The sequence below is a fragment of the Cryptomeria japonica genome, chromosome 7 (assembly GCF_030272615.1).
Source record: "Cryptomeria japonica chromosome 7, Sugi_1.0, whole genome shotgun sequence".
Taxonomy (NCBI): Eukaryota; Viridiplantae; Streptophyta; class Pinopsida; order Cupressales; family Cupressaceae; genus Cryptomeria; species Cryptomeria japonica.
This window is the reverse complement of record NC_081411.1, coordinates 194,031,993-194,042,832: the sequence shown is the minus strand read 5'-3', so window position 1 is coordinate 194,042,832 and position 10,840 is coordinate 194,031,993. Positions and strand designations below refer to the sequence as shown.

Here is a 10,840-nt window from a genome sequence, read left to right as displayed (position 1 = left end):
TACAATATTAGTACATTTCTTAAGGACTATTAGTACATTTCCTAACAACTGTTGGTACATTTCCTAACAAAAATTGATATTTTTTGTTTCAAACAATAAATTTTATTTGTTCAATTTTTAGAACAAAAGGTATCAACAACCCTCACAACAATTGATACATGCTCTGGATCCTTTCCCTTGACTGTTTAAATTCTACTTAGATTTAAAAATTTCTATTTAATTATACTTATATATATATATTGTTAATAGATCTATACATTTATTATAAAAGCTATTAATTTGGAATTAATGTTCATCCCATTATCTGTCCTTGCATGACCAAGAGAGACGGTAAAAATTCAGTTTTCTCAAATATCTAAATACGCGTGTATGTTTAAGACATGCTATAGTTGTCAACTACCTTTGTTTTGCTGGAGAGAAGAGGTGCCATATTGTGGCAAACAGGATTTGGCACTTTCTGGATACAATCGGTCACAGATTTCAATTCTCTGCATATAAGAGTTTGTGTATGAGTTAAACATCTATTGAGTTACCCGCCATAATGAATAAAATGGTATTTGTTTGAGCCTGTATGTCTGTTACCCTACATATTACCCATTTCTATACCTAAGCCATATCTAGCATAAGTCTATATGACCAGTTACAGAGAGTAGATAGGATCAAATCTATAATGGGTAGTCTGCATCTTGCTCATTTGAAGAAACAGGCCTCATTTTTCCTGAGGGAGAAGCTGAAAACAGCAAGGCTTGCTCTAACTGATGTCACAGAACCTGAATTGTAAGACCTCTCAAGGTCCCATAATGTCCTAAAATTGTCAGCCAAGTTGATAAAATTTCAATTTCAACATAGGTTTTATCAAAAAAAAATATACAGTTTTGATTTTTGTCAAATTGGGTTTTCATTTTTTATCAAATTCAATACGCCCATTTATCATATTAGTTTTTCATTTGGAATTTTGGTTACATTTAGCCCACCAATACATTTCTATCACCGTTCAGATTTGATAACAGAGAGTTATTTGTGTTGTCTGCGTGCAGGAAGACAGAGGAAGCAACAAACAGTGACCCATGGGGGCCAGAGACCCGTACAATGGCTGCAATTTCTCAGTCTGCATTCGATGTAGACAACTATTGGAGAATTGTTGATATTTTACATAAGAGGTAAGAATTATCTTACATATAATCCTGTAAATTGTCCATGATATTAATATATATTATTTTAGTCAAAATTGCTTTTAGATTTGGAAGCATCATCAGAAGTAAGAGATAGAACTGAATCATTTCTGTTTCATGATAATGAATTTGATTCGAAATGTTGAGGGAAAAACCCACAATCAAATCCAGAAACAATCTATAATAATATTAAATTCTCTATCCATAGAGCTTCTGAAGGACAGTGCCAACAAACATAAACAATCCATTATATGTGTGCAATTGGATTAATGATGGAGAGGTAAAACCCAAATGAAAATTTTAGATGCTAAAACTGAAATCCACTGACGACAAGCCTCTTAACTTCCAATCTTTTGTAGTGCTATTCCTCTTAATTACATGACTAGGTAGTTAAAACCTTTTAACTATGGTAATAGACGAGAGCACATGATATTCACTGCTTGGGTTTTGTGAAACAAATTTATTTTTTCTGATGAATGAATAGAAAATCCAATGGACATTTTCATGCAGCCCTGAGAAAACTTGAGTGTATTAATCGCTACCAGAAAATTGAAGACAGGATGCTGTTTCCGTTTTGGACGGCCTATATCTGGGCGTTTGTCTTCTCTTTTTCCCTCTTGCAACATTGCACCGTCTTAAAAAAGATCTATGCTACTTTTTTCCTAAAAGTTTGTTTCTTGATTTCTATGAAACTTCTTTCTATATTTTGATTTAATAAACTATTGCTTCTTTTTTTCTATGTATTGAAGGGAACTACATAAATTGATTAAACTAGGCATTGTTTAGTTCGAATATATAGCTACTGCTGGTGAGGTAAGCACAAGCCTGCAATCACAAGCATGGTCACAACAACAACTACACTAAACCAACACACTATGGGAAGCCTACCATCACAAGCGTGGTCACAACAACTACTAAACTAAACCAGGTAAGTACAAGATCACAAGCATGGTCACAACAACTACTACACTAAACCAGGTAAGCACAAGCCGGCGAGCATGGTCACAACAATGAACCTTGGTGGTAACTCCACCACTAAACCAACCAACACACTATGAGATGAATCCCCTTAAAATTAACAATATTTTAATTGTAATTACAATCAAAATAATGTTAATATAATTTATATTATATTAATAGTAAATAGAATTAATATTACTAAAATGTTAATGTCAATAGGTCTTTAATCTATCCAGTAAAGTTGAATGGGCAGGGCCCTGACATCAAAAGGGATGAGCATCCCTCCATTTGTTATGAGTCATTTGAGAGTCAATAGGTCCTTAATCTATCCAGTAAAGTTGAATGGGCAGGGCCCTGACATCAAAAGGGATGAGTCCATTTGTTATGAGGTCATGGGCAGGGCCCTGACATCAAAAGGGATGAGTCCATTTGTTATGAGGTCATTTGGTTCTCAGCCAAAGAGGTTCTAATTGTAAATTTTTAATTAATTGTAAATTTTTAATTAATAAATGTTGATATATTTGAAATTATATTAATAGTCAATAAAATTAACATAATTAATAGTATAAAATTTTATTTTAGATAGTATAAAATTTTATTTTAGATCAAATGTCGTCCATCCAGTGAAGTTGAATGCACTCATAGTGCAAGGCCCTGACGCTGAACCAAGGAGGTTTTAGCCTAATGGCTCATACTCTCATATGAGATGATTAAACAAGTTATTTGTGGATGGAATAAAATTCTCATAAAAAATTTTATTTCGCTTCAGCCTAATGGCTCGTACTCTCATATCAGATGATTAAAAAAGTTCTTTGTGGATTAGCATAAAATCTTCCATCAATTTTTTTATGTTGATCTGGTTTCGGGTAACATAGGTTTTTTGATGAATACTGCTATTGAATATATTGTTGCAGAGCTAAATAAGAATTTTTTTTGCTAGGTTGAGTGTTTTTGATACGAAGATGTCAAGAAGTATTTTCAAAACGTTAGTTCTTTTGGAGTACCTGTTGACGCATGGTCCAGAGAGTGTTGCAGCAGAGTTTAGGAGTGACAAGACTGCTTTTCACCAATTAGCCCATTTTCAATATACTGATGACCTTGGATATGTTATTTATTTTCACTTCTTTAGTCTGAAACTGAAGGCAAATATGTTCAATTAATGTGATGAAAATTTGGCTTATTAAGAATTGTAACCATGGTAAAGATATGTATATGCATGTGTTCCTCATCTTAAACTATCTTCTAATGGTTAGCATATGTGTCTTCCTGTATTGGTAAAGAAAAGTATATGCATATGTTCCTCACCTAAAACTATCTTCTAATGGTTAGTATATGTGTCTTCCTGTATTGGTAAAGAAAAGTGTATGCATATGTTCCTTGCCTAAAACTTATCTTCTAATGGTTAGCATGTGTCTTCATGTATTGGTAAAGAAATAGATATGCATGTGTTACTCACTTAAAACTATCTTATAATGGTTAGCATATGTGTCTTTATATATTGAAAATGTATATGCATTTGTTCCTCACCTAATCCTATCTTCTAATGATTAGCATATCTGTCCTCCTGTATTGGTAAAAAAAAAAAATGCATTTGTTCCTCCCGTAAAACTCTCTTCTAATGGTTTGCATATGTGTCTTTCTGTATTGGTAGAGAATTTTATATGCATTTGATCCTCACCTAAAACTATCTTCTAATGGTTAGAATATGTATCTGACTGTATGACAATACAATCAAATCTCCACTCACAAGTGATGACAAAATTGAATCTCTACTCATGACAAAATCAATATCTTTGAATCTGTCCCCTGTTCTGAAAGGATGCAACTCTTATTATTCAGGGTTGAGAAGTGACGGGTAATTGTGTAGTGTTTTCTATTGAATGAGTTCATTCCTTACCTAGATTTTGAACGAGGAAGGATGATCCAATTGCTAAAAAAGGCAATGTTGATCATGAATCTATAAACCTGGCAAATATAATTTCAAATTCATTGATCATACAGATCAACCCCTGTACCCTGCATAACTTTATGGAATCTTAAGAGGATTAATGATGGAGTGATATTCTAGTTAGAATGCAATACTTTCAACATCAACATGTTTTCTGATTCGCTTATCCACATCAAATCCACAATGCTTATTCATGGCAGAAATTTTTAGCCAACAAACAGTCTATTCTTAAAATCTTTTTTTGTTTTTTTTAAATAAACAATAATTTAGCAAGCAAAGCATCTTAAAGCTTTTCTAAAGTGGAGAAAAGGTTGTTTTCCACATACATGAGAAAGCTGAATTTAGGTTCTGGATGGTGCATTAACACTCACAGGGGGTCTAAACTTAGAGATAATTTACAATTATACTTAAAAATCTTAACTTATTCCTAGGCACCGCAACATGTATAGCAATAATATAGATGGATCAATTCAATCTGAAAAGTCTACCAGTATAAGTGTGAACAAAATACACTGTCCTCTATTTTCTACTGGTGCACCTCAATAGTGTAGTAGTTGTTGTGACCATGCTTGTGATCTTGTGACAAAAAAATCTATTGAGAGCTTCCTTATCTTGTGATTTGGTGTCACATGGCTTTCACTTGTTTATGGTAATTTAGGATTTTCAGAAAAGTTTTTTCTTATTTTAATTTTGTTCTTATCTATCTACTGATTTGTACTTCTAGTTTAGCTCTCTCAACTTATACTGTGTTTGCACCTTATTGAGAAGGTAGCAAACCTCTATGCTTGTAGAAACCATCAAGTTAGATTTCAACTTTCCTTCGCACGTCTACTTCAGCTTTATGGCAAGCCTTACCCACTCCTTTTAAGAAAGGTGAACAAAAAGATAACATAAAAGTCAACAATTACAGAAAGAAACACATAACCAACAAATCCATTGCCATTAACCCCAACAAATCCATTGCCATTAACCTCGACAAAGGTGCAGCAAAGAATTTTTTGCACACAAGATCCCTGAATGCCCTTGCTTTCAACATGCCATATTTTTTTTCTGTTATATTCAAGTCAACAGACATGACTAGAAGAATAAATGGTTATTGATGATGTTTCTTAATGCATGATGGTAAAATTGTATCAGGATGGAGTTAACCATATGAATGAATTGTATATTCTGCATTTATGTTATTGTTCCTTTCCAGTAGTTTCTAAATACATTGGAGTAAATTACTTGTCATCTTTGTTCATACTTAGTCTCCTGATTAATATTTTGTTGCACTTTTGCAGTTTTGATTGGGGTCAGAGCATCCAACGAAAAGCAGACAGGATCCTTGAGCTTCTTAATCAAGAGAAGTTTCTGAAAGAAGAGCGTAACCGTGCTCGGAGAGTTTCTTTTGGAATCCGAGGATCTGGAAGTTTTTCTTCTAAAACATCCTCTTTGGATGAATTTACAAGATATAACTCCACTTGTCATCATGCAGGAGAGGAGATGAGCACATCATATGAACATGGAATCAATCAGACAATAGAAAATAAAAATAAGAATCATGAGAATGAAGTAAAAAATGGTTCAAAAAGTGCTTCCAATCTTGGCTTTTACACCAACTTTACCGTGAAAAAGGAAGATCTATGCAATGAAAAAGAACATGATCCTACCATACCAGCTCCAGATAAGGGAAAAAGCCCTGAAATTAAAAATCATAGTAATGAGTATCCTTCCAACCATGAGTGGCAACCATTTGATGGAAGAAATGTGTCGATAGACAAAAATCCATTGACTTGCCACTCGTTCCCACTTAATCATCAACATGAAGGACAAATTGGAGTTCAAGATGATCTTAACTCTTCCAAGAATAATGCTGCTGATGAGATAAATGAATATGATTTTAGACCTGAAACTGAAAGTGAACCATTACTTAATTCCAGTACAGTTGAGCAGAACCCCAGACAAATAGCTTTAGCTTTCGGCGAAATTCATCCATTTGATGACTTTGAAAATGACACTAGTGAAGGTTTGCTATCACATAAACATAAGAAGAGCCCAGTCAGTATTTTCGACATTCCTCATTCTGCAGGGCGTGTCATCAATATTTAATTTTTCTTTACTAAACGGAAAGAAGATCTTGTATGGCGTATATTACAATGCATTTACATTGTGTCCAAGTGTTTATTCTCATCGTCTGTTGCATACTGCATGATTTCCAGGGGTGTTCATCATTGAATTCTGTGTAGTAAAATGCCAAAAGGCTGTTAATACTATTCAAAGAATGCAATATTAAAGAGTTTTTAAAAATTGTCTCTGGAAAACTCTCTTTGCCAAGCATTATCTTCAGTGCGTGATTTCTTATCTTTTTTAAGCAAAGAAGAATGATTTGTTTTTCCATGTAAAATAGGAAGAGTTCATATTATAATTTTAACCTTGCACTCACTTCTCTTTCTTGGTCTAATGAGTCGATCTTTCTGGTAGACCTTGCTTTAAATTTGCTTTTGACTATTATCTCTGCTGTGTCTAGATTTGGTCCTATTGCTGAATCTATCATTGCCACTTCCTGTAGATTGATCCAGGTGACTGGCAGAAAATATAAAAAAATTTACTGAAAGCATTTTTGTAAATTGATTGATAAGCTTGGTACCCTGCAAAATCCTAAAGAACTTGGTCAAAACTGGGTAGATTTTGCCAGGAGCCTTTAACCCTTCAAAACCCAACAGAACATGATCAAAAAGTACTTCAAATGAGATCCCTGGCTTGCAAATTAGCTAATTTTTTTAAAATGGTTGGATTTTTCTCTGAGCCTGAAACGCTACAAAACCCAACAGAACTCGATCAAAAGTACTTCAAATGAGATCCCTGGCTTAGAAATTAGCTCATTTAAAAATTAAAAATTAAAAACTGGGTAGATTTTTCTGTAAGCCTGAAACCCTACAAAACCCAACGAATCTTGATCAAAAAGCACGTGAACATGATCAAAAAGTACTTCAAATGAGATCCCTGGCTTGCAAATTAGCTAATTTTTTTAAATGGTTGGATTTTTCTCTGAGCCTGAAACGCTACAAAACCCAACAGAACTCGATCAAAAGTACTTCAAATGAGATCCCTGGTTTAGAAATTAGCTCATTTAAAAATTAAAAATAAAAAACTGGGTAGATTTTTCTGTAAGCCTCGAACCTACAAAACCCAACGAATCTTGATCAAAAAGCACGTAATCTTTGTCCTGAAAATAAGCCCCTCTTTTAATAAACTGTCTATTTAAAAAATGTAAGCCTATATTTTGAAAAGAACATACAATTTAATCTACAAAAGGAAGTAGGCAATATAAACCTTTGAATATTCACGTATGGAGATCCATCTCTTATTTATTCCAAGTTTCAGTAGTGTCTACTTGTATTCTACTGGGGTTTCTTATATATGCTTCAACTTCACTTACAATTACCCTCTCTGCAAGAGCTTGGGCCAAGGCAGAGGTTTACAAATCCGGCCCGCTCATTTTATTAATGCAAATACAATTTTCTCTCATAATGTGTTGGTACGCTATTGCATGGCTTTTAGATGGTTAACACATTATTGCATAACTGCTAGGGGAAGGGTACTAGTAGTGGACATAGCTAACTTCGCGCACATAGAACTCTCAAATTGTATGTCAGATTTCAATTTATTTTTTTTGTTGTCTCCGTATGTGACTTAATTGTTTATAACTAAGGATCTAGCTTCTGGGTGGTGACGATGCACACCGTGGAAATCGTTATGTGTCGAAAGGTCAAAAAGTGGTCATTTCAAAGTGACTACCCATACACGAACTCCTTTGCACCAAAAGTAGATAGCTTAAAATTTGCAATAGTAGTGGATAAATGCCCCAGTAGTAGATCACTTTTTTTGACATTTTTTTACTATAATTAACCCGTTTGTGCACCACTATTGGTCCGTTTGTGCACCACTACTGGAACATTTGTGCAAAATTATCCACTATTGGTACATGTGATATTCATTAATGAACTTTCCATTATCAATTTGTTGGGCTCCTTTGCAATCTAGTACTAGGGGTTGGGTTGACAAAAAGGTGTCCACTATTCGAACTATGTCCACTATTGGTACTCTTCTCCTAGATTATTAGCACAACGCCCTGTGCTTAAATGAGAGTTAGTCAAGCTTATTGTATTGTCATACGTATCCATTGTAAATATGCGCTTCAATTTGTCAATAAATCTCCACGATGAGAGGCCTTCTACTTTTTAGCTATTTAGAGGTGGTCATAATTAGATCGCTTCATCTTACATGGTAAGATTAGTTTCACTTTCCTAAGTCAGATTATTTCCTTGTGTGTTAAAATTGCATTCACCTCTTACCTTCCACACATGAATTTCCTCGTCCAAAATTTCATTCTTCTAATTTTCTTCTTTAAGAATATTTATTGACTTTATTCACACCTCCACAATTGCAATTTCTCACTTAAAAGCAAAAGATGAATCTAGTATCACCATTTCTAGTCCATAAACCCTAAACCCTAAACCCTAAATTAGCATGTGACTTGGGTGACTTTTGTTAGTTTTTGGTATTGACTAGCTTTTGCCCATGTTCGATCATTTAAGTTATAACCTAGGTTTCTCTATTCATGCATTTACTGGCTCCACTATTGTAGCCTTACTTTTTATCCTAGTTACCTTGAATGCACTTTAATTTCCTTAACTCTTTGAAGTTTGAAGCTTATGTTTTTGGTCCTTGTTCATTGTTTGAGTTAACGCTAAGTGTCACTCTATCATTGAAGAGTATTCATCTCAGGCTTCATAGACCTAGCTCACCTTGAAGTTGCAATATTGCACTATTGCATAGTGTCCACATGGAGAAAAAGATAATAGTAAGGATGGAGATCATGATAATAATAAGAAAGGTAGACATTAGCAAAACAAAAAGGGACAAACAAAATAAACATGAAACGAAGATCTTCCACAAGAATAATAAAAACCTCTATTGCAAAAAGGACAATAACACATCTTAGAGTGATGAAAGTATTTTAACAATTCTAGGGAATAAACTCTATTAATAGCAATAAAGATGAAGAGTGATGCCATAGAAGGTGAAGATAAGAGGAATCAGAAGAATATGTTGAACAATGATGAAGAGTGATGCCATAGAAGGTGAAGATAAGAGGAATTAGAAGAAGATGTTGAAATTGTTTAGGAGAAGTGGATCTTGAAGAAAAAAGAGGAAGAGGAAGAGGAAGAAGATGTTGGAAGAAAAAGAGGAAGAGGAATCAAAAGAAGTTGAAATTGAAGGAGAAGTGGATTTTAAAGAAAAAAAGAGGAAGAGGAAGAGGAAGACGATGTTGAAATTGAAGGAGAAGTGGATCTTGAAGAAGAAATCATTTGTGCCCTAAGTGAGATCAAGATGCTCAAGAAGACAAATTTGAAGCAAAAGTTTTTGTTGTAAAATTTGAACAAGAGGATTATGATTCAAAGGAAGAATTGTCCCAAAGCATTGAGGAATCATAAAAGATGATTATTAATCTAAAGGTTCAATTGGAAGAGGCTAGAAAGATAAAAGAAGTTGAGAGAACTCAATTGAAAACTAAGGAAAAAGACTATGAGAAGCTTGAATTTGAAATTGTTTCTCTGAGGAAGAAATTTGAGAAATATAATGATTAGTTGAATAAAAGTTTGAAGTTTGAGAAAAGCACTGAGATTTTAGATGATATTATCAATAGTCAAAGGTCAACGATTCATCGAGATAGAGGTAAGGACCCGCTAGCCCTAACCCTAACATAACCTTCTAAATCTATTCATAATTACTTCTAATTAAATTTCATTTATGCACATGCAAAAAATTAGGTTAACTAACATGTATTTTAAACAAATAAAGCGATATGTAACGTTCATGCGATGAAATTATAACATGCAACGCGTAAAATATGCATGAAAGGAGATCAACATGAAAAATATCTATAATTAATGCGCCATAATAAATTAACTAATTAAATACTTTCATGCATGCAATTCATGAAAATGCATGAAAAATATCTATAATTAGTGTACCATAATAAATTAACTAATTAAATACCTTCATGCATGCAATTCATGAAAATGAAAGAAGTAATGGAAAGTAAATCATGCACATGTTAGTGGGTTAGTAGTTTTCTCTTTTTTCTGTTAGTTACATTTCATGGTGACTTCTGGCACTTTTACATTAGTAGACCTTATAGGTCTTTTACATAGCCATTACATGCGGCCACTTTGGTCATATACAATGAAAATAATACAATACATATTACAATAATTACATAAAATCTCATAATCTCTGTCTATGGATGTGTCGTCTTTGTTGCCCTCAGACTCACCTCCATTTGCAACTTCAAAGATGGACATATAACCCAGACATTTTATCTACCCATCCATACGAAGCTTACGCTTCTCGGTGCTCATGACAAGCTCTCATCCCTTACAACGGAGTTTCCTAGCAAAACGGCACCATCCGGCAGGAATGGAACCTGTGCGTGCATGTATCATCTAATAAACAAATTGTTGTACTTATATACATGTGTTATGGCAAGGAGATAAATTAATTATTTATTGGCCAATTTAACCCTATTGAGGTAGGTGAAAGAAAAATCACCCTTCCCTGGTTAACCCATAATCCTGGTTTGGTTTTCATTATTATTTTTTTTTTCAATCATCCTCAATTACATTTTTATCTAAATCCCAAATATAAAATTCAAAACAACCCCCTTATCATGAATGTGTGTATGTCTTAGAGACCCTCTACTAATGTGAATGCA

At 33.8% G+C, this 10,840-nt stretch overlaps 1 protein-coding gene across 2 annotated transcripts; it reads left to right on the top strand.

Moving 5' to 3' along the window:
- The first annotated feature begins 382 nt into the window (after positions 1–382).
- On the top strand, positions 383–6,371 carry LOC131056381 (ENTH domain-containing protein C794.11c). 2 transcript variants are annotated; one of them, XM_057990745.2, is made up of 4 exons: positions 383–777; positions 1,038–1,160; positions 3,073–3,234; positions 5,364–6,371. In XM_057990745.2, exons 1-4 carry the CDS (start codon positions 671–673, stop codon positions 6,169–6,171), a joined length of 1,200 nt encoding a protein of 399 aa, XP_057846728.2. In that variant the 5' UTR covers positions 383–670; the 3' UTR covers positions 6,172–6,371. The 2 variants fall into 2 exon arrangements, with proteins under 2 accessions (XP_057846728.2, XP_057846729.2); XM_057990746.2 differs by having other exon boundaries at positions 677–813.
- Positions 6,372–10,840: the final 4,469 nt, after the last annotated feature.

Coding starts and splice junctions, on each gene's coding strand:
- LOC131056381 (XM_057990745.2), top strand. CDS start 671: ATGGGTAGTCTGCATCTTGCTCATTTGAAGAAACAGGCCTCATTTTTC. Junction 778..1,037: donor GATGTCACAGAACCTGAATT/GTAAGACCTCTC, acceptor GTCTGCGTGCAG/GAAGACAGAGGAAGCAACAA. Junction 3,235..5,363: donor CAATATACTGATGACCTTGG/ATATGTTATTTA, acceptor GCACTTTTGCAG/TTTTGATTGGGGTCAGAGCA.